The sequence below is a fragment of the Dermochelys coriacea genome, chromosome 25 (genome assembly GCF_009764565.3).
Source record: "Dermochelys coriacea isolate rDerCor1 chromosome 25, rDerCor1.pri.v4, whole genome shotgun sequence".
Taxonomy (NCBI): Eukaryota; Metazoa; Chordata; order Testudines; family Dermochelyidae; genus Dermochelys; species Dermochelys coriacea.
The window spans coordinates 13,541,168-13,563,771 of record NC_050092.1 but is presented as its reverse complement, the minus strand read 5'-3'; the positions used below and the strand labels follow the sequence as shown (position 1 = coordinate 13,563,771).

The 22,604-nt window shown below is 54.7% G+C and overlaps 2 protein-coding genes across 3 annotated transcripts in view; both read left to right on the top strand.

Moving 5' to 3' along the window:
- Positions 1–3,284: 3,284 nt before the first annotated feature.
- On the top strand, positions 3,285–10,511 carry NDUFA13 (NADH:ubiquinone oxidoreductase subunit A13). The gene is made up of 5 exons (XM_038383931.2): positions 3,285–3,445; positions 4,010–4,088; positions 4,374–4,445; positions 5,715–5,784; positions 10,264–10,511. The coding sequence occupies exons 1-5, from the start codon at positions 3,352–3,354 to the stop codon at positions 10,381–10,383; spliced, it is 435 nt and encodes a 144-aa protein (XP_038239859.1). The 5' UTR covers positions 3,285–3,351; the 3' UTR covers positions 10,384–10,511.
- A 5,264-nt stretch (positions 10,512–15,775) lies between these two features.
- Positions 15,776–22,604, top strand: part of YJEFN3 (YjeF N-terminal domain containing 3) — a 47,771-nt gene continuing 40,942 nt past the window's right edge. Inside the window, exons 1-2 of one of the 2 annotated variants that reach the window (XM_038383930.2) lie at positions 15,776–16,454; positions 17,442–17,660. In XM_038383930.2, the coding sequence (XP_038239858.1) occupies positions 17,605–17,660 (56 nt within the window). In that variant the 5' untranslated portion in view covers positions 15,776–16,454; positions 17,442–17,604. Of the gene's footprint in view, positions 16,455–17,438; positions 17,661–22,604 lie in introns of both variants that reach the window. The other variant, XM_038383929.2, reaches the window with a different exon arrangement.

The window sequence follows — 22,604 nt, the reverse complement described above, 5'->3', positions numbered from 1 at the left end:
TGTGACTCCTTCATTCCCTCCCCTTCCCTGTTGAGTTGCTAGGGCTCCTATACCTCCCTTGGGAAGCCAGGGATTTTTAACATCCACTAGAAACACTAGGTACGAGGCAGTGCCTTTGAGCTTGTGTACAACATGCCAAGGCAATTAGTGCAGAGACACTGCCCTCCTGCCCACTCCCCAGCTCTGCTGCCCTGAACGTTTACCCCGTGCTGAGAATGGGCCACGAGACAGGAGGGTGGCTGCTGTGGCTCCTGCAGGATTTAGCAAATGCTCTTTTTAAAATCGAGGGACATTTCAATTCCAAAGGTACCCTGCAAGAACGGTGAGGGAGGGGCGCCATCTAGCGCCAGGAAAAGAACAATCGGAGGCGCCACTGGCTGAGTTGCAGATCACTATACCCTTCACAGCCTCGCCTAGACTAGGGGTTCTCAACCTTTCTTTCTGAGGCCCCCCTGACTGCATAAAAACTCCACGACACACCTGGGGCACAACATCTGGTTTTCTGCATACAAAAGCCACAGCTGGCATTTCAGGGTAGCAAGCAGGGCAATTGCTCGGGGCCCAAAACCACAGGGAGCACCGAGAAGCTAAATTTCTTAGGCTTCTGCTTCAGCCCCAGATGACAAGGCTCAGGGCTTCCCCGCTTCAGCTTTCTTCTCTGGACCCCAGTGAGTCTAACACCGGTGCCATTTGGCAGCCCCCATGAAACCTGCTCATGGCCCCTAAGGGGGCCCCAAACCCCTGGTTGAGAACCACTGGAAAGCACCTGAATGAGTTCAGCTTCCTTTTGTTATTTCTTGCAGACAGTTCTATGCACTGTCGAGACCAAAACTCAGTGGCTAAGCTCAGGCCTAGGTGCAGAAAGTCCTGTCCAGGCCACCACGTATCTGACCCTCAAACTGGCATTTTGGGTTTATAGACAAGTACTGTGGAACCGGTACTTCTCTATAAACAGCCTAGGGCTGTATCAAAACTGATTCTCCGTGGTAAATGGAGAAAGACCATCTCCCCACTGTATTTTCCACCGAATGCATCCGATGAAGTGAGCTGTAGCTCACGAAAGCTTATGCTCATATAAATTCGTTAGTCTCTAAGGTGCCAGAAGGACTCCTTTTCTGTTTGCATCTAACCACAGCGTGACTTAACCGTCCGATAGCATTCTGTTAAACCAGCCTAATAAAACAGAGAAAGGTGGTAACTTCTACTTACAACAGGGTTTGCAGGCCACCCCACTGCAGGGATTTAATCCTCAGTTACGTTTTATAGGATGTACTAAAAATGAAGGTAGGTGATAATTTTCTATTCCATTTTCTAGGGCTTTTTCCACTAAGGGGTTGTTGAGCCCTACTAATTATCCTGTCCATTCAACGGATATGTTCCCGGCCTTGCCTGCTGATCACTTTAGGGTGGGAAAGCAGGACAAAAGCTGGGGCTTGGACTTCATTTTGAAGGTGGAAAGGACTTGGGTCCTTGTATGTCCAGCTCTGGGAGGGGAGCGGGGCCTAGTGGTGAGAGGGGGGGAGGGGCCGGACTCCCGGGTTCTCTCCCTGGCTCTGGGAGGGGAGCGGGGCCTAGTGGTGAGAGGGGGGGGAGGGGCCGGACTCCCGGGTTCTCTCCCTGGCTCTGGGAGGGGAGCGGGGCCTAGTGGTGAGAGGGGGGGGAGGGGCCGGACTCCCGGGTTCTCTCCCTGGCTCTGGGAGGGGAGCGGGGCCTAGTGGTGAGGGAGGGGAGGGGCCGGACTCCCGGGTTCTCTCCCTGGCTCTGGGAGGGGAGCGGGGCCTAGTGGTGAGAGGGGGGGAGGGGCCGGACTCCCGGGTTCTCTCCCTGGCTCTGGGAGGGGAGCGGGGCCTAGTGGTGAGAGGGGGGGAGGGGCCGGACTCCCGGGTTCTCTCCCTGGCTCTGGGAGGGGAGCGGGGCCTAGTGGGAGAGGGGGGGGAGGGGCCGGACTCCCGGGTTCTCTCCCTGGCTCTGGGAGGGGAGCGGGGCCTAGTGGTGAGAGGGGGGGGAGGGGCCGGACTCCCGGGTTCTCTCCCTGGCTCTGGGAGGGGAGCGGGGCCTAGTGGTGAGGGGGGGAGGGGCCGGACTCCCGGGTTCTCTCCCTGGCTCTGGGAGGGGAGCGGGGCCTAGTGGTGAGAGGGGGGGAGGGGCCGGACTCCCGGGTTCTCTCCCTGGCTCTGGGAGGGGAGCGGGGCCTAGTGGTGAGAGGGGGGGGAGGGGCCGGACTCCCGGGTTCTCTCCCTGGCTCTGGGAGGGGAGCGGGGCCTAGTGGTGAGAGGGGGGGGAGGGGCCGGACACCCGGGTTCTCTCCTGGCTCTGGGAGGGGAGCGGGGCCTAGTGGTGAGGGGGGGGGGCGGGGCCGGACTCCCGGGTTCTCTCCCTGCTCTGGGAGGGGAGCGGGGCCTAGTGGTGAGAGGGGGGGAGGGGCCGGACTCCCGGGTTCTCTCCCTGGCTCTGGGAGGGGAGCGGGGCCTAGTGGTGAGAGGGGGGGAGGGGCCGGACTCCCGGGTTCTCTCCCTGGCTCTGGGAGGGGAGCGGGGCCTAGTGGTGAGAGGGGGGGAGGGGCCGGACTCCCGGGTTCTCTCCCTGGCTCTGGGAGGGGAGCGGGGCCTAGTGGTGAGGGAGGGGAGGGGCCGGACTCCCGGGTTCTCTCCCTGGCTCTGGGAGGGGAGCGGGGCCTAGTGGTGAGAGGGGGGGAGGGGCCGGACTCCCGGGTTCTCTCCCTGGCTCTGGGAGGGGAGCGGGGCCTAGTGGTGAGAGGGGGGGAGGGGCCGGACTCCCGGGTTCTCTCCCTGGCTCTGGGAGGGGAGCGGGGCCTAGTGGTGAGGGGGGGGGAGGGGCCGGACTCCCGGGTTCTCTCCCTGGCTCTGGGAGGGGAGCGGGGCCTAGTGGTGAGAGGGGGGGAGGGGCCGGACTCCCGGGTTCTCTCCCTGGCTCTGGGAGGGGAGCGGGGCCTAGTGGTGAGAGGGGGGGAGGGGCCGGACTCCCGGGTTCTCTCCCTGGCTCTGGGAGGGGAGCGGGGCCTAGTGGTGAGAGGGGGGGGAGGGGCCGGACTCCCGGGTTCTCTCCCTGGCTTCTCCTGTTGTTGTTTGTGGCCAACGCAGCAGCCGCGACAGGTCCGGGGCGGGGGGCGGAAGCCGGGTCTCGAACTGCCCGGGGTGGGGGTGGGGGCGGGGCAGACGCGAGGCCGGCAGCGCCGCAGGCCCTTTAAGGCGCAGGAGCCCGCCACTGCGGTCACGTGACGAGACGGCACGTTTCCAATATGGCGGCAGCGCAGCGTCTCGTCGTCACTTCCGGGTGTGCGTGGTAACGAGCCGGTAGTGACGCGCGCCTGCGTGGGGGGGGGGGGCGAGGATGGCGGCGGTGAAGGTGAAGCAGGACATGCCCCCCCCGGGGGGCTACGGGCCCATCGACTACAAGCGGCACCTGCCCCGCCGGGGGCTCTCGGGTCAGTGCGGGGGGGGTAGAGTCCCCTTCCCCCCCGGGGCTGTTACCCCCCTTCCCCCCCGGGGCTGTTACCCCCCCCTCCCCCCCAATCTCCACCCCCCTTCCCCCCCCCGGGGCTGTTACCGCCCCTCCCCCCCAATCTCCACCCCCCTTCCCCCCCCGGGGCTGTTACCGCCCCTCCCCCCCAATCTCCACCCCCCTCTCCCCCCCGGGGCTGTTACCGCCCCTCCCCCCCAATCTCCACCCCCCTCTCCCCCCCGGGGCTGTTACCGCCCCTCCCCCCCATCTCCACCCCCCTTCCCCCCCCGGGGCTGTTACCGCCCCTCCCCCCCAATCTCCCTCCACTTCCAGGCTCTTACGGCCTTGCTCCTCTCCCGCCCCATGTTGACCCCTCTGGGCTCTTACTGCCCTGCCCCCATCATTGCCCCCCCCCCGTTTTGGGGTGGTTACCACCACTTTTTATGCGGTGCTGCCATTTGAGGGGCTCTGCTTGCAGGGGGCTGAGAGGCTAAAGCGAAGCTCTGACCCAGGACAGCTCAGTGAATTTCCCTCTTTCTTCTGGTAGGTTATAGCTTGTTTGCCATTGGCATTGGCAGCCTGCTCCTGGGTTACTACAACCTGGTCAAGTGGAACAGAGAGAGGAGGTAAATGTCTGTTGGGCGGCTGTGTGTTCTTCCCCCGTATGCTATATAATGTGGCCTGACTGGAGAAAGGGGCGAGCATCCACAGGCTGCCGGGTCTCCTGTGTTTGTGTAGTGTGATGATGTATTGCAGAAGGCTGGGAATTCTGGCTGATGCGCGTGTGACAACTGAGTGGCGTGGTAGTCTAGTGTTCTTAGTACAGGCGTTTTTGAAATTAAGATACAAAAATGGTCCTTTGGATTCTCCGATAAGAAATCCACTCTTCGAACCTTTATCTTTGGTACCAGGCGCCTGCAGATTGAGGATCTGGAAACCCGTATCGCTTTGTTTCCCCTTCTGCAAGCAGAGTCCGATCGAAGGTAAGTTCATCCCCACCCTGAAGCTGATCATTTCGATTCAGGGGACCCGTCTCCACATGCCACCACATTTACCTGCCTTGCTCAGCCTTTGCTTTGGGGAGGGCCTTGTGGTGACTAATAGTCTTGTCCAAGGAGGGGTAAGATTTTGCACTTGCTGGGCCCCTGTCATGGTTGCTGTAGCACTGTCATGCCCCTGCTAGCTATTGTATAAAGACCCAGGGATACCTCAATATCCTGAACAGCTGCTTACTGTGCTGTTGCCAATGCCCCGGTATTTGTAAGGGCTGCAAGCTACATCCCCCTGCATAGGGCAGAGCTGCCCTTTTTTTGCACCCAGAGAACCATGCAGGACTGGCTCTGCCTCACACTTCATGATGGGACTGGAGCTGCTGATTTGATGAGCTGTGAGGGAAGCTTCTGTCCCAGAGGACTCAGCAGATGAATGTAAGGGGATGGCCTACCTTCTTATCCCCCTTCCATAACCTGGCCCTAACTACTGGCCGTGAATGGCATGTGTTTGAGGGGATTGGGGTAGCAGTGAGTGAGCAGGCTGACGGGAGCTGACTGGAAATGCCAAAGCTGGTGCATAACATGAGCTTGTTAATTTTGCTTATATGTTGTAACCATTCCCCCACACCTGCAATGTTCTGTTTTGTCTCTTATACTGGAAGCTCTTAAGGGCAGAGCCCAGTCTGTGTAAGGCCCATATCATTCTGGATGCTGACTGAAGACTTGAGCCACTGGTACCCTGGTGGGTCCCTGCATGTGAATCCTTTGGAGCCCTGTAAGGTTCCTTCCTGCATTGAAGGAACCCTTGTTAACAGAGACAAGGCACCATTTCATCTCTCCAAAGGGTGTTGACAGGTCCATTGCTTTGCAAGGCCTGAAAGTGCTGCAGACCTCATGTGGAAACCGCTTCAGGAGCAAAATCTTTGACCACAAAAACAGTATCTCTTCATAGCTTGAGGCCTGCTGTGCCAGGATTCTGTGCCCTATGAAAGGTGAACCTGGTTGTTATCTGTAGAGAAGTTGGTTAAGGCTCCCCCAGGTACCAGTGCTAATTTCACTGGGTGTTTGTGGGTACTTCAAACAGAATAGTATACTGTGCCTCTTTAAAACGTGGCCCATGGCAACCTGATCACCTCTGAAACAAACTTTAGGGCAAGCAGGGTCAGTAAAGATCCTCTAGTCTCTTTCGTGCACCATGCAGGAGTCAGACTGCCACCCAATGATTTCTGATCCAGACACAGGCTTTTCTTTCTGTTTAAGGACCCTGCGGCTCTTACGGGAGAATCTCGAGGAGGAGGCCAAAATCATGAAAGATGTTCCTGGGTGGAAGGTTTGTGCCTTGCAATGCTAGTAGCAAAGGGCAAGGGGGAGTAACATATAGTCTGGGGATGGAGAGTGGGGTGGGAGGAAAGCTGATGGAAGTTACTGACACCAGATCATTAGTGTTTTTGGCAATAGTGCATGAGGAGGTGACTTGTAATGAGTATCCCAAAGGTCACTTATAACCAGTGGTAGAAATTAATAATTCAAGAGGCTGGTTCAGTCTACCTTTTGGTTTTCTCAGCAGGCTCAGATAATGCGATTATGAAGGAAGGCATTAATGCCAGGTGGCCGCCTAAGGGGAGGGTGTGAATGAGAGCATGCACAGCTGATACTAAGCAGGGTGGGACCAACACTTTATCCTAGTCATGCTGGGTTGCATTCGAGCCCTGGTACATAGGACAGGAGTGAATGTGATTAGAGGAAAAATAGTTTTCTGTGTAGGGAGAGACTGGCATGTTCTGTGAGCCTACGGGGAAATCGAGGGCTTCTCGACTGTGGTATGTTAATGTCCCGAGGGGATGTTTGCAGAACATGCAGGGTCTTGGTCTTGCGATGGTCACTGCTGTTTGAGACACCTGCTAAAGTTTCATCTGGGGAGCTCAAACTGAAGTCCTATTTATCCCTGGAGCAGCTACAGTGCAGTCAGCAGCAGTGAATTTTTCTTCAAGTGTGTGTCCCTATGAGTGCTCCATGGTAGGATGAACGTGCACCCATGTGCTCTCCACCAGAGAATGCAGAGCAGTGTCTTTGGGCCGCACCTGCGCAGAGCAGCACCACATGCCTCCAAACAACAGTGTATAAGAAGGCACAGGTGCGCTGCCACTCAGTTCCCTCGCAACTGCCTGCGCTCGAGACGGAGCCATTGCATGTCTGCTAATTCTCTGCTTCCCACATTTCTTAACCTAGCTATTTTCTTAGTTTATCCGTTGCTTTGTTTAGTTATTTTATTTCTTTTTAGTCTTAACACAGCCCGTTTTTGGTCTAGTACCTCTCTGGGTTATGTGGAAGACTCTGGGTTTTAAGCCCTGCCAGGCAGCTTTTCCCCAAAGTGATGGGCATTTGAGCTGCCTCAGAGATGTCCCATCAAAGTGGAAGGTCTGCGTGGGATTTAAAGGCATGTCTTGAAAGGATAGAGGCTAGACTGAAGCTCCTCCTAATGAAGCACTCACTAGCTCCAGTGAGATCTGCTTCACCAGCCTGTACATTGGCCTCTATCTTAGGCTGCTCCCGTGGCTGTTGGCAGTTTCAGCAGCACCTTTTAAGCAGGACTTTTAAGAAGAAGAAACCAGGGAAACTAGGAAGAGGAGTAGGTCACCCTATAAATCCCACTCTAAGGAGTCCTCACATTCCTCGAGGGGTACAGCTGAGGCTCCATCTGGTGCCAGCTCCAAGCCACCAGTACTGCCCAGGAAGCAGCCTGTGGAGAATAGCCAGCACAGGGAGCCATCTACCTTGTACCGACTGACATCTCTTGGCATCAAGATGCGCACAGGGCTCTTATTCATGCTCCGGTACCATTGATTTCCCTGTACCAGAGCTCTGAAGTCAGAGAGGTTCATCAACAAGCCTCTCTGTTACCGGGCTCACCGCCTCAGCATTGGCGTTCCCTGGTACAGCTCAGACTCCTGCAACTGCAGTCCTCCCAGACTGAACTGCAGTCAGACCTCCAATCTTCAGTACTGGCACCTATGTCTGATGTACCAACCAGAAAGACCCCAATACCTACAAGTAGCACATCACTCACAAGCACTTTAGGATCCTCCTTTCCCCCCGCCAGCCCCTCAGTACCTTCTTTTCCTTCAGCACTGGGAAGCAACCAAAAACAGGAGGACCCATAGATGGAGGAAAACTCCTCCCCAACAGCAAAGTCCTCTTCAACCCCAGATAAGGCAGTATTTCTCCCCCACCCTCCCTAATCCTGTCTCCTCAGGAGTCGATCAATTCTAGAGTCTATTTGGCACTAGCCCTGTTTCAGTCTCTGGGTCGTCTTATCAATCAGAAGAAGTCTGCATTGAGCCCAGTTCAAAGAATAGACTTAATCAGAGCCGCTCTAGGCATGCTGTCTCCTGAAAGAGAGATTCTCCACTCTGTCTTGTCTAATCTTGGTGATACAACACAGCCTGCAAAGAACTGCAAGAAACCAAGTACAATTCTTGGGCCCCATGTTGGCCTCCACCTTTGTGACACCTCATGTGAGATTGGACCTCAGATTCCTTCAGATGAAGTTACGGTCTGCATTTGCCCTCAGTGCATCACAGTACCTTAGAAAGTTGTGGACTCTCTCAGGTGGTGGAAGAACCCACTGAAGTGTGGAAACCCCATTCTCACATCCCTCCTACCCTCAAAGATCCTCACAACAGACACTTCTCTTTAGGGATGCAGGGTTCACCTGTAAGGGGATCCAGCCCTGGACAAGCAGTTTGCACAAGAGGTCACGCTCCACATCAATATTCTGGAGCCAACAGCAGTTTGATATGCTTGTCAAAACTTCCTTCACATCACACTACACAGGGCCACTCAGTCAGGATAATGCGGGACAAGAGGACAGCAGTGTATTCTAAAACTGACTGGGTGGAGCAAGATCAGTCCTTGTGTGCAGAGTCGCTAAAGCTGTGGAACTGGTACATTTCCCGTCAGACCAATGAGATTTTTTGTCTGCAGCTATATTCCAGTAGCCTGAAAGACTCCCCGAACAGGAACTTCCATCAGGACCACAAACGGGAGCTCAACAATTCTGTCGTCTGTAGTATCTGCCAGACCTGGGGTATTCCAGACACAGATCTCTGCCAGCCCAGACAACGCAATGTCATCTTTTCTGCTCAAGGGAGGCTACAGCTACAACTCACTGGGAGATGCCCTGATAACACTGTGACCCTTATAACACTGTATGTTTGTCTACCTCTAACTCTAATTCTCAAAACCCTAATCAAACCACATCCGAGCTAGAATTATCCTCCTAGTGCCATCCTGGCCAAGGCAATTTGTGGTACTTGAACCTCCTCTACCTCTCAGTGGCAATGCCTTTCTGACTTCCCATCAGGAAGAATCACAACTCTGGGACCCTGATCCCTCTCGACTTCTCCCTGAACCAGAGAACGTAGTCCCTGGATGGTTCTCGAGCCAGGAGCTAACCTGTGCGAATAAGGTTCAGTTGGTTCTCCTATCTAGAGCAGGAAATCTAGTACCCCCAAAACGTACCTTCAGAAATGGGAACGCTTTTATTTCTGGTATTCTCTTCACTCTTCTCAAACCTCAGAGGTTCCACTCTCCAAGATCCTAGGCTACCTGTTGGATTTAAAGAGACTGGGTCTATCATTGAGCTCACTCATGGTGCTGTCACAGCCTTCCACACACCCACTGAGGGCTCCTCAATTTTTCCCCACCTCTCTATGGCCAGATTCCTCAAGAGCTTAGATAACTTGTTTCCCCTGTAGGAAACCTGGCTCCCCACTAGGACCTTCATTTGGTTCTCGGGGCCCAGAAGAAAACCCCCATTGAACCAATGACCACCTGTTCTCTCCTCCCCCTGCCCCTCAAGACTTGATTCCTCATTGTCATTATGTCAGCTAGATGAATGGGAGAGCTTGGTGCTCTCAAGGCAGACCTGCCATTTACTTCCTTCTTTAGAGATATCGCTACACTGCATCCCCCTCCTTGCTTCTTTTTGAAGATCTCTTTGGAAAGCCACTTTAATGAAGAGATCCGCCTACCAGTATTCTACCCAAAGCCTCTTGTCTCCAGAGCGGAGACTAGCCTACATGCACTAGATGCCAGAAGGGTCCTTGCCTTCTATCTTGACAGGACTAAGACTTTCTGGCCCTCTTCTAGGCTATTTGTATCATTTTCAGAGATGATGAAGGTGCAACATATTTCTACCAAAGACTGTCAAAATGGGTTCTGGGTTGCATTTTAACTTATGAATCTGCTAGGGTGCATTGAGTCCCCTCCTAGAGTGACAGCACATTCCAGCAGAGCTCCATCCACAGCTGTAGCTCTGCTGAAAGGCGTTCCCGTAACAGAAATCTGTAGGACTGCACCTTGGTCTTCCCTCAAACTTTTGCCAAGCAGTACGCCATCTCACCAGCTTCCAGGGATGATGCAGTCCTCAGAAGCATCTTGGATTTGCCTCCTCATTGAGTTGCTGCTTGGGAGTCTCCTCCAGTGGAGCCCCGAGTGGGACATATATTCCAAGAAGGAGAGTTTACCTACCTTGTGGTAACTTGAGTTCTTTGAGGTGTTTTATGGGTGCTGCACCTCCTGCCCCCCTTCCCCTCTGCAGTGGAGGCTCTGCTTAGTGCTTAAGATGAAACTGAGTGGCAGCAAGTCCATGCCTCTTTTATGTGCCCTCATTTAGAAGCTCGAGGTGCTACTGCACAGACACAGGCCCCCAGACGCTGCTCTGCATTGTCTGGGTGAGGGCACGGGGTGCAGGGATCCTGCCTTGGAATACTGGTAGGAGCTGCAGTAACCAGCTCTTTCTCTCTAGGTGGGGGAGTCTGTATTCCACACTGACCGCTGGGTTCCTCCGACACCAGATGAGCTGTATTACCTCAGGCCTCTGAGTGAGCTGCACAACCAGAAGTTTGGCTTGCAGTGGTATGTCTGAAGCTTGGCCAGTACTCTCCCCAGACTGCTGGTTCCTCCAATTATTGCACCGGTAGCATTATCTATGTTAGATGCAATGCTCAAAGGCCATGTGTTCCAAGTGTGTGACATTAAACAGTCTGGTGGAAATGTGTGTGTGTGTGCATTTATTTTTTAAACAGCTGACTGCACTTCTTCCTGGGCTCTTCATCCTTAGCACGAAGCCTCCTGCTTTAACAGGCTGTCCTGGTGCCATGCTCCCAGCTCTGTCCAGCCCCATTAGCAGCCTTTGCCTTCAATTATGTATCTCTTGGGGAGAGGAGATGTGGAGAAAGGATGATGGGTGTGTGTTTAGGCCACTGGGCTGGGACTCAGGAGAGCTGGATTCATTTTCCCATTGACTCTGTGGCTAGCTCCTAAATCTACCCCCTAATCTGTCCTTATGTTCCCTGTCTGCCTCCCTATCCAGAATGTACAGATAATTCTTCCTTTTCCAGGCTGGCCTATTTAGAGTGTAGTCTCTTTGGGGCCACGGTCACTCACTAAGGGTCTGGGCAGCGCTCAGCATATTGGGCTCCCATCCCCCCTCAGTCAGGGCCTCCTGATCTCTCTTATTAAGAGAGAAAATGTGAGGACTGTTGACACATGCCCACACACACACACATACACACACACACACACACACACGCACACCCCTCCCTAGCCATGGGGATCCCAGGGCTTGTTTCAATAGCTCAGTCTTCCCAGCTCCTACGGGGGAGAAGGTCACATTTCTAGTGTCGGAAAGGATCAATCAAATCCCAAGCTAAGTTCATTTCTTCCATTTCTTTAAAAACCCAGCATGTGTCTGTCCTAAGGCTCAGTGCGACCAATTGTAGCCACTTCACTGGAGGGGGAAATGAAAATTGCTGTGCTACTGCAAATCTCTCTGCCACTTTACGGGGCAATTTTATTTAGCGGAAATAATCTCAACAGATGTCCATGCAGGCCCCAAAATGAGCAATTCTCTTTGTAGCTGATACCAAGAACCCTTGTATATGGGGCTGGGGTGTAGCTTTTGTGATGGGTCTGGATCCTGCTGGCAGGTTGGAGAGGAGCTGACTCAGCTGATACTGAACTGACTCTATTTCTTTGAATTAAGCAATTCTTCCATTGCCCTATGGCACCTTCTCTTAAGGGGTTTTAGAAGCTTTTTGAAAGCAACTTTAAAAAGCGGATAAGGGAAGACTTTCACACACTGGCTCTAGACTGTGCAACTCACTGCTACAAGCTGGAAGCCAAGAGATTAGCGTTGATTGGACATAAATTTGGGATCTTTTTATCCCAAAATCTACAGCTTTGGAAGAGCTGGAAGCCCTCCTGCTGTGGGACATGAGCCCCAATCTCTAATGGGAATCAGGAAAAGCTTTTCCTTGGGAGTAGATTGGCCCTCTGGGGTTCCTAGCACTTTCCTCTGAAGCTGCTGGTGCTGCTGGATAGGGGGCAGGATGGACCCTGCACTAGAAATTCCTACTTTTAGAGATACACGGGCATTGCTTCTACCATGTCTGACGAACAGGGCAGAACAGCATTACCCAAGAGTCTGAGTCAGGAAATGGGGAGGGGATCTTTGCAGGGGGACTGCAGGCAGCCATTCCGGCTTTCCAGAGCTGGAGAAGGAGCTGGCTGTTGCTTCCTGGGGTGCGATGTGCAAACAGGAGGCAAGGAATTGTGTTTGCGGGCTTGTCCCCTGAGCGTTCACTTACAGCCTTGTGCCACCAGAGGGAGACGAGCAGGGCCAGCCTTTCCTGTGCAGCAGGGCCAGATGTGGTCTGCTGCGCAGAAACTTGGCAGGTGTGCTCAGAGAATCAGTAGGGCTCTAGCCAGAGCAGCACGCTGGCACAGGCTGGGCTTTAATTCTTAGAGAGTATTTCCTGGAGCCCCCCATGCTCCTTCCCAACATGCTATAAAAACTCCATGAGGTTTGAAAATATTTACTGGAGCTTTGCTCCAGACAGCTCTGGCTGAATTGAAGCCCTGGGTGCAAGGGTGCATCACAGAAGCAGCGTTGGTTACTTAAACCGCAGATGCTTTCATCAGTCGAAAGGTCAGCTTGTGCCTTGATTTGGCCAGGATCCACTTGGCAAAGCACTATAAGACTTCTATCTAAGGAGTGGTTGCCTGCCCCTCCCTCCACACACACTCCCTCGCAGCTGTGTGATTGCTAAGCAATACAGGCTGGCAGCTAAGATGCTGTGAAATAGGAGCAAAGGGGAGACATGAATAGGCATTTCAGAAAACGGGAAAAGGCCAGCATAGCACCAGGTGGAAGTGGATGGACTCATTAAACAGGATCTGACAGACCCCTCTCACGTACCCAGGGTGATAGAGGGGGGCCTGGTATCCACCCTATTACACCTGTCAGTGTTCTTCACAACCCTGAGAAATGGCTTAAAGCCCCTCCCCTGGGGTGTTAAAGGGCAGGTGGCATTAAAAAACACAGAGGTATTTTAAATCTCCTTAGCTATGTTACCACCATCACTTGCAATTGTGGCACCAAGGAGGAATTCCAGTTGTATTTTACTTCTTAACAATTCTGCTTTGGAAGTAAAAATTTAAAAAGTGTCTGGGTCACCTAGGCGTCCAGATCCTATTTTCAAACGTGTCAGTCTTTGCCTATGCTGAAAAGTGTTTGCCAGGAGAGCCATCCTGGCTTACTAGAACTGCATTAAGCTATCCCAGGACACCCTCCTCTTGGGTGAGCTGCTCTTACCATGCCAAAGAGTTCTTTTTGCTTAACCCAGTTCCCCAAATGGAGTATGTCATACTGGCACTAGGACTTCCTTGCCAGTGTAACTGCAGCTACGCGAGGGCTTCCGCTGGCACAACTGTGGTTACGCGGGGTTACTTTTTTAACCCCAACCCTAACCCACACAGCTATGCCAGTAAGGGTACGTCTGCACTGGAGCTGGTGGCGTGATCTGCAGCGTGTGGAGACATACCAGTGCTAGCTTTATCTAGTTCACTAAAAATATCAGAGAGGACACAACGGTGCGGGGCTTCAATGTGGGCTGCACAATCCCACCTGACACCCCCACTCCCCCGTTTGTGCAGCCCATGCTGCCTGTTCCTCACTGCTATTTCGATCGAGCGAGCTGGAGCATGGCTCACGGGAGTACGTATATATGAGCTGCCAATCACATGCCTGGCTTCAATGTAGGCAGACTTAAAACAGTGACTTCAGTGAGACTTCAATCTGAGTGCCCAAGTCACTTCTTAATATGCTGGTCCTTGTCTGTTGACTAGTTGGTTTCCCTTTCTGGCTCTTCCATCCTAGCACCTGTTCTGGTGCTTGGGCTGTAACCACTGCAGGGAAAATTCTATATCTAAACTGCACTTCCTTAGTAGTTCGCCATGTTAGTAGCAGATATGAGAGGGACAAGGTGGGGAAGGTGATCTATTTTACCGGACCAACTTCTGTTGGGGAAAGAGACAAGCTTTTGAGCTCCACAGAAGTCTTCACGTCAGGTGCTCACTGTAAGCTTGAAAGCTTCTCTCTTTCACCAGCAGAAGCTGATCTAATAAAAGATATTCCCTCCCCCCCCCGTGTCACTTTTTTTCTTGAATGTCAACTAAAAAATCCCACCAGTTTCTATACAGATCAGGGCCTATAACCCTCTGCTTCTTTCAGTGTTTGTTCCTTTCAACTGAGCCTAACCTGCCTGAAATGTCAACTTGAAATTCTTTGTGGGTGAGGGGAGCTTTCCAGCACAGCCCTCTAAGTATGTCCAGTCTTTGCTCTGCAAAATTGGGCTAGCAATGGAAGGCAGGTGTGGAAGGCTGCTACTTTGAATGTTTTTGTTAGCTAATTGGCTAATATCTGCAAGTACCAAGTATTGTGTTTGTAGTTGTGTCTCAAGGTGCCAGCTGAGATCAAGACCCCCCAATGTGCTAGGTGCGGTATTGAGTGAGACACAGTTCCTGCCTGGAAGACTTTGTAGTTAAACATCTGAGAAACAAATGCTGAGTTGGGGGTGGAGGAGAAGTGTTGTCCTCATTTTGCCTAGGTACAGAGACACGGAATCTCAAAGGCATGGGCGTTGTGTATGTAAATACCTTTCGAGGATCTGGGCCAGAGAGATGTAAGCCAAAGTCACCTGAAAAGTTTGATTCAGAGCTAGAAATTCAGCTTTCCTTAATTGCAGACCAGAGTCCTAACTGTGAGAGCAGCCTGCCTTGTACCATAGATGTGGGTGTGTAATGTAAAAGATGGGTTCCCCCTCCCACCCAGTGCAAACCTGAGATTTTCCCCCTCCATCTGCAGAACCAAAGGGAACAAGTTGGCAATTAGTTAAGCTGAAAGAAGAGGGTGGTGAATTTACGAAGGAGGAAACCTCCATCCTTCTAAAAAAAGGAAAGATAAAACAAACCCCACTTCAAACTCCGCTCTAGTATTTTTAAAATGTAACTGAGATCAGGTCCATGAAATGCACGTGTCTCTCCAGCTGCCTGATTAAAGCCTCACTTTGAAACAACATGGCCAGAATCTAACGAGTGCAGGAGAAAGTCAAGCTGGCAGACTGAATTTACACTTATCCTTAACAGCAGGCAGAACGGCATAGAGGGAAATAACTAGGCTTGTGTAGCCTTTTAGCTTCTAGGAATTGTAGTGCAGTCCGTTGTTGGGCTATTAAAGGACTGTGAGGGGGCTAGGAATGGGGGCTTGTTTTATGCAAACCCTGGAAAGAGCCATTCAAAGCCTAACCCACTTAGAAATGCCTACAGAACCCCAGTGCTTAGGGCCAATACCTTAGCAGCTCCCTACAGTCACCCCTGCCCCCCAAAATATTATAGGGATTTGTTAAAATGAATTTTGAAAAACAGGCAATTTTAAATTTATTTTAAGGACCCCCCCTCCCCACCTTGTTGCTCTTTCAGTACCTCTATTGTCCTGGGCTCCTTTCCTAGTGGGAACTGCTGTTTTACTGACCCTTCCCAGCAGGAGGTGCTGTCCCCAGCTGATGCTAGGCTGCCTTTCTGCTGTGGTAACTGAAGTTTGCCCTTTGAGCGCACGGTGAAGCCTGGATCCTACAAACACTTTGAATCATAGAATCATAGAATATCAGGGTTGGAAGGGACCTCAGGAGATCATCTAGTCCAACCCTCTGCTCAAAGCAGGACCAATCCCCAATTTTTGCCTCAGATCCCTAAATGGCCCCCTCAAGGATTGAACTTATATACACATGCTTAATGTCACCCTCCCCATTTTAGGGACTGAGAGGGGAGATCTCTGACCGTGTTCTGCCCGTAGCCTCGCTGATGGCTGTGCTGATTCTGAATGCTCAGAATTCTGTGGCTGCAGCCTGCTGCTTCTGTCAGAGCCCAGGGTGGGGGCTTTGGGAAGAGCCTTGCTCAAGTGCAGAGAGGATGGGTTAATGGCGTGAACTTTAAGCATGGGAAGAATGGCCCTGGTGCAGCTTGCCTGTCTGACGGTGAAGCACGTGTGTAAGTGTTTGCAAGACTGGACTGAGCTGGGTGAAACTCCGTGCAAGGAGCCAGCGTAGAGGCCAGGCTCCAGTAACTGCTCACAGCCACGGGGAGGTTGTCAGATCTTGGCTGTCCAGGCAGCAGCTTCCTCTTTGTTAAATCACCTCCCATCTGTAGGGGAGAGACTTTTCTTGGCGACTTACTCTATGTTGTGGTGATTGGGGTCCCCTTCCTTTACAGGAGCAAATCCCCATCTACGCCCCTACCCAGGGAGCAGCCTGATTTCCTTAGACACTAGTAGCTGGGGCTTTGCCTAGTTCTAAATGATCCACCCCATGCTTTGGAGGAGGCTTATTGCAGGTGGAAGAGATCTCACTGGGCCCCAGGGCGCTGGAACAATCAGTGAGCTGTCCCGGGGCCATTGCCTCTGGGGGGAGGGACTTGGGGAAGGCCCCTCCCGCTCCCAAGGATGTGCTGGGGAAGGAGCCGTCTTCTCTGCAGAGCCGGAAGCCCATCCTGTCCACTGCTGCTCCCTCCCGCAAGCAGGGCTGCAGGCCCCCGAGGTCATTGGGGAGCAGCTGCAGAGGGAAGGAAGACAGCTTGGAGCTGTGTTTTACAAGGAGCTCGGTGAGTGGCTCTGCTAGCTGCCTGGCTGGATTGTGGGGAACGTTGTGCTTCAGGGTGGCTGTGTGGATCAGGAAGGGATGTGGAGGGTTGCACCAGGCTGGGTGCATTGTGAGTGGTGGTAACGAGGTGGCTGCTTTCACCAGCTGAGCAAGGACCCTTTCCAGGCGGCTTTTCTCTGGCTCTGCAGGTGCCCTGGGGATCTAGAACTCAGCTGAGGAAATGGCTATTGGTCTCTTCGCAGCAAACCATGTCCAGACCTCGAGTGGGTCTGAGTGATGGGGGATGGAGGCTCCTTCAGAGGTTTGACTGACCCCACTGATCTCTCCTGACTTTATTGCCAGCCGTGGCTGTGCTGGGTACCTCGTCCCAGGGCAGAGCCTCCCCTGTGGCCTTGAGTCGGCTGCTGTCCCTCACGCTGGAGTGTCAATCAGGAGTGACTCCACTACAGCCGAAGGGGTGACGCTGGTGTAAGGGCAAGCAGGGCTGGGCTCCCTTGCCCCTGGGAACCGCTCTGTGCAGGGCAGTTTGGAATCTGCCAAGCTCCCACCCTGGTGCTCATGGGGGTGAAGCCAGCACCGGGCTGAGCGCTCCGGCTCTCCCCATGCTCTGTGACCAGTTGGGAACGGGGCGCAGTGATGCAGGCTTCCCTCCAGGCGCCCTTCGTGCCTCTCTCTCTCTGGATGGGGAAACCCAGTTCTCGTGTTTCGGCTGGCCCCTCTGCCCGGTCCCAATCTGTTCCATTTGTGATGGCAAGACAGTACTGAGACCTGCCAGCTCATTCCACCCTAGAGCAATGCCCCAGTTCCCTCGGGTGGGCATGACGCAACCTGGGGTACTCGCCATCTAAGGATCAAGCCCAGCCACGGGACTTGTTGAAGCTGCTTGATGGCCATGTGGGCTGGAAGGGGTTAACAAATTCCCCATTTCCCATTGGGCGAGGGGAATTTCGCTTGTTCCTCCAACCAATCGCCCTCCTTCCCGCAGCAGCTGCTGTCTCATGACTGGCTCGGTCTCCTGGAAGGTGGCTCTACTCTCGAAGCCATAAAGAAGAGGAGCAGAGAAGCGGCAGCAGTGCAGGGAGCTCCAGCTGCTGGGAGCCAAGGCAGAGAGGGGGCAGCTGTACCTCCTGCCCCGTGCTGAGCCAGGGAAAATGAGCAGCCCGTCCACCCAGAGCAGGGAGCAGAACGAGCCGCTCAGGTACCTCAGGTGAGTGGAGCTGCAGGTGGGAGAGCAGCTGGGCTACAGGAAAGGGTCTCATGCTCGCTGATGCTCCGGGCACTGTGGGGTCAGAAGTTGCCCCAGTGTGAGCCCACGGGAAGGGACAGGACTCCCAGGCAGTTGGGAGCCTGCAGCTCCATCGCTGATTCAGAGTGGATTAGGATGGCCAGGGAAAGTTTCTGCACGAGCAGGGGTGGCTGGAGCAGGTGCCCATGCAGCTGGTTTCCTGCCCGCACCTCTTACTTGCTATCACTTAGTAGGTTAGGAAGCTGAATTCCCCATTTGGCTCTTCAGCGCACGGGAGGCTGGATGTGGGCAGAGTGGGTGCAGCCTGGGCTAGCTTGCAAGGGAGCGGGCAGGACACAGCAGAGTTGCTGACCCAGAGGGGTTGGAGCCCTGGGGATGCTGGAGGGTTTCTTCCTGGACAGAGAAGAGAAAGTGCCACCCTGTGCCCTGATTTCCATGCCACAGCTGTTCTCGAACATGGGCAGGGAATGGGCTTGCCGCAGCCCTGCCACCCTGCCCACTAGAGTCCCCACTGCCATGCCCCCAGGCACTAGTGTGAGGTGCAAGCCAGTGTTGGACGCTCTCCTCTGAGCCACCTGCTGTGTGTCCCTGCCCTTCACCGAGGCACTGGGATGCGGTTTGAGGGAGCCGTGGGCATGTTGAGCTATTTCGGGTTCCCCAGGTGAGGCAGGGCTGCCTCCGGTCCATGAGAGTGAGCCCTTCCTGGCGCTGGCTGGGGCACAATGGCTGACACTGGCTGCTGTTTCTGATCACACCCTTTCCCTGTTGTCACCACGCCCTTGATGAGGTGGTCAGCGGGTGAGCTGTGCTGTTCTTGGGTGCTAGCTCTGGGCTGATCTGAGGGCAGCCGGTGCCAGGGCCGAGCACTGCCCTGGCTGTGTTAGTCAGGGCTGTCTCTTGTGCCAATGAGCCCCATGGGTACTTCAGCAGCTGGAATGAGCAATTTCCACAGTTGACAGGTTCCGGGGCTGGCACAGAATCTTAATCAGTTGCACTGGGGCATCCAGGGCCATCCAGCTGCCACCTTTTGGCAGCAGTTTTTAGCCCTGTGTCCCTTGTCTCTGGTGCACTGGAGGTGTGGTGGCTCAGCAGGGCTGCCGGAGGTGTCCAGAGCACCGGGATGGTCTGGATTAGTGCAATTGCTGTAATCTCATTGGGGAGCCTAGAGAGGGGTGCCAGGGCCAAGGAGAGAGGAGATTTCCATTCTCTGTCCCTGGCGGGAGGATTGGCTGGGCCCCTCCACATTCAAGCAGAGGGGAAGCATGAAGGAAGCACAAGGTATGGCCTGCAGACTCTAGGGGTGTCACCCAGCCCTGCCCCCACGTGCAGAGGGGCTGTCAGCTACTCGAGGCTCCCAGCCCTTCTCCTAGGGACACCTCTTCCGGGAAGGAGAGAGAAATCGTGTGGCACTGGTATCAGGGACTCAACGATGCACCTCAGCCTTCACGCTGACGGGACAGCCTGATGAGAGCTGTTCCCCATGCGCTGACCTAGAATGGGGCACAACTCAGAGCATCTTGTCAAAGCCAGGATTACTGGGATGGGCCAGCTGGCATCACCCTGCCCTGTGGGAGGACCCACCTGCCAAGCACTCCTGGAAATGGGACCCTGAGCCTGCCTTCTTCCACTCCCAGCACTCGGAGAAAGCTGCTCCTGGAGCTGGAGTATCCCCAGCTGGGCCAGGGCCCTGCTTAGATACCCGCTGCACCCCTCCTGGGTGACTCCTGCAGGTTGCCCCGGGGCAGGTGGGGGGACCCGCTGTATGCTGGGGTCATGCCCCATCTGGACTCGTAGCAGGGGCTGAGAGACATCGCTGTCCTGGCTCTGATTGGTCCCTTCCCCAGGCTCTACCCCCGCTGGTCCTGTTCTGTCTGCTGGGGTGGGGCAGCTTCCTCCTGAGAGGGGCCTCGAACACTGCTCCATCCACCCAGGCCAGTGGCTCCTGCATGGCCCATGGCCAGATGCTCAGGAGGAGGGTGACCTCCCCCTACAGAGGCTGCAGCTTGGGGAGAAGAATCCAGTGTCCCTGCAGCAGATGGGGCTGGGGGAGCGTGGGCTGCGTCCTCTCCAGACCTGGCGGCACAGGGAGGGTTGAACGGGGGCCCAAGTCCTTGCGGGTGGGGCTGCAGGGAACCCTCATTAGGGTGGCCTCAGCCCTTAGGAAAGCTTTGGACCTGCAGCTGCCTCTTCGGCCTCCCAGCTGGCTGCACTGGAAGGTGATACCCCAGTGCTCTCGAGACAGGACCCTGGCCTCACCCAGTGGGGGCAAGTGGCACCCTAGGGGCAGGGATGCTGTTTCCATGGTGCTAGCAGGGACAGTACGCATGAGAGGAGATGCAGAAAGGGTGGAGGCAGTGTGGCTTAGGGGTTAGGGCTGCTGGCCTGGGGCTCGAGGGCCCGGGGTTCTATTCCCAGCTCTGCTACTGACCTTCTGGGTGACCCTGAGTATGTCCCTTCCCCTCCTGGCATCTCAGTGTCCCCTTCCACTCCGTCTTTTCCGACGGTGAGCTCTTTGGGGCAGAGACTGCCGCTCACTGTCTGAGCAGCGTCTGGCATAGCAGGGCCCTGATCTCAGATGGGGCGACTATAATACACACACTAAACAACAGCTTAGGCTGATGGCACATTGGGCCTTCCCAGCAGTCTCAGCCACCTGCTCCATCTGTCTTGGCATCAGTCTGCTCTGTCAGCTGCTAACTGGTGCTTCCGAAGAATGCAGCTTCCCCCTATAATGCTTCATCTCAGCACGCACAGAGCTGTGGCCAGCGAGGGGTTGTGATGGGACGAACTTCACCGCACATGTACTCGCCAGCTGTTAGTTACCTCACATGGATTCCAGGGAGCACTGAGTGCAGGTGGCACCTTCTCTCCTCTGGGCCTCTCGGGCTTCTCTTCTTCCTTGGCTGATGGGCCTTGCTAGTGGACGGAATAGCTCTGGGAACTGTCCAAGGTACAGACGGGGTTGGGGGGAACCTGGGCAGAGGCAGAACCGCTCAGCAGCCATTTCCAGATGCTCTGCTCCTGCTATGGGTGTGATCAGGTGCAAAGGTCCCTTTAGTGCCAGGTTGGGGGCCCCCCTGGTGGTACTGGGTTCCTGGCTGAGGCACGTCAGAGCTGAGCAGGCCCCCAGCAGGTGCAGTGCAGGGGAAAGTCTCTCCCCACACATCAGGGCTTCTCCAAGCGTGAGCACATGCTGAACCATCCTGGGGCGATGACAGAATGAGCATCTTGAGCAGTCGCTCCCGCTCCTTGCAGCTCTGTTCTCCTGAGGCCCCTGGCACCAGGACATTGGCATGGTAGAACTGTGTGATTAATCAGGGTGGATCTAATCAACAGGCTCAGGCCATAATTACCATGACTTCTTGGGGGCCCTCTCTGCTCTGTGCGTGGTGGAAATGTGTCTGCATTATAAACAAAGCTCTTTGCCAGCCTCCTCTGAGTGCAAGAGTAGGGAGCCCTAGGTTGGGAACAGGGAAACCAGGGGCTGCGGGTCAGGATTGAAGAGCCATTTAATGCTGTTTGTGGTGTGAGAGACTTAAGCCGGGTCAGTACTAAAGAAGAGTGGCTGGAGCAGTTATTTCAGTGTAGCTATACCAGCACATTCTCCTGGTGTAAATGCAGCTTATACTGGCAAAAAAAACCAGGGCTTTTGTACCAGTTCCCTGAGCAAAATATGCGATCCTTGTGAAAGCACTTCTGGGTGGGTCTCACGGCGCCTGCACTGGGGCTCTTGCTGGGTTAGAAATGTCACCAGTCAACCCCCTAACCAACCATGCTACCCCAGCAAAAGTGCCTTGTGTTGGTCCAGCCCAAGGTTTGGGGGCCGGGACCCTAAGGGGGTTTGCAGAGATGCTGGGAGCTCCAGCTCAGGTGACCGTGTGGGCAATGGATGTGGAAGGTTCTGGCTGGAGACCGAATCCTTCATTATTCACTGAACCAGGGGGCTGGGCCAGTGTCTGCACAGCTTCCCCTGCCTGAGTCAAGGCCTGGGGACCATGCTGGACCTCTGACCTGAGCACAGAGGCTGGGAAGCAGCCAGGGCAGCCCATAGCCCCCGTCTGCGCCAGGGATGAGGGATAAGGGTGACTCCATGTGGGAGCATCTCGGCAGCTTGGCGCTGCTGCCTGCAGCTGGAGGCAGTGCAGCTTCCCAGATAATTGCAATGAGTTTAGCTGTAATTACAAAATTAAAAAGCGATTGAGGGGAGATGGATGGATGTGAAGGGGAGTTCGCTGTGAGAGGCAAACCCGGGCTTAGCTGGAAGAGAAACCTGTCCGTGGCTGCCGCTGGGAGCGGAGGCATTCGGAGGCCTAGGGCTGGATAGCTGGAGGGTGGCTCAGGATTGAGGGCATCAGCCTTACCCTGAATCCTGGCGCCCTGCCGTGGTGTTACTTCCATTCTGATCAGTGCTCTGAGGCAGTGAGTCACCGGGGGGGGGGGGGGGGGGCGAACTGCTGAGCCAGCTGGGGTGTGGCTGCCGGAGCCGTCCCTGCAGATGGACTTGGAATCAGGGGGGGCATCCCCGATGGAGCCCTTCGTCAGCTCTTGAGCTGCCTTTGGCTGCCAGCCACGGAGCTGCTTAAAATCTTGATGGCTTTGATCATCCCTCTGCCTGCTCCCGGTCATGGCCCTAAATGTTGCCGAGATCAATTGATGCTTGGCGCGGCCAGTTCTGCCTTGATACTTCCCCGTTGCTGCTGGGCCCACTCTTCTGGGGACTGGGAAAATGGATAGTGCTGGCCCCTGGGGTGTCTGCAGACATGGTCCTGCCCCCCTGTGGATTCCCTCTCCCCTCAAGGATTTTCCTGGGGCTGATCTCCCACCGTTCCCCTCCCCAGCCCTATGAGATGTTGCACTGGATATTTTAGTCCACCTTGGTGGGGACCGTCCCCCTGGCAGGTGCTC

Coding starts and splice junctions, on each gene's coding strand:
- NDUFA13 (XM_038383931.2), top strand. CDS start 3,352: ATGGCGGCGGTGAAGGTGAAGCAGGACATGCCCCCCCCGGGGGGCTAC. Junction 3,446..4,009: donor GCCCCGCCGGGGGCTCTCGG/GTCAGTGCGGGG, acceptor TTCTTCTGGTAG/GTTATAGCTTGTTTGCCATT. Junction 5,785..10,263: donor AAGATGTTCCTGGGTGGAAG/GTTTGTGCCTTG, acceptor CTTTCTCTCTAG/GTGGGGGAGTCTGTATTCCA.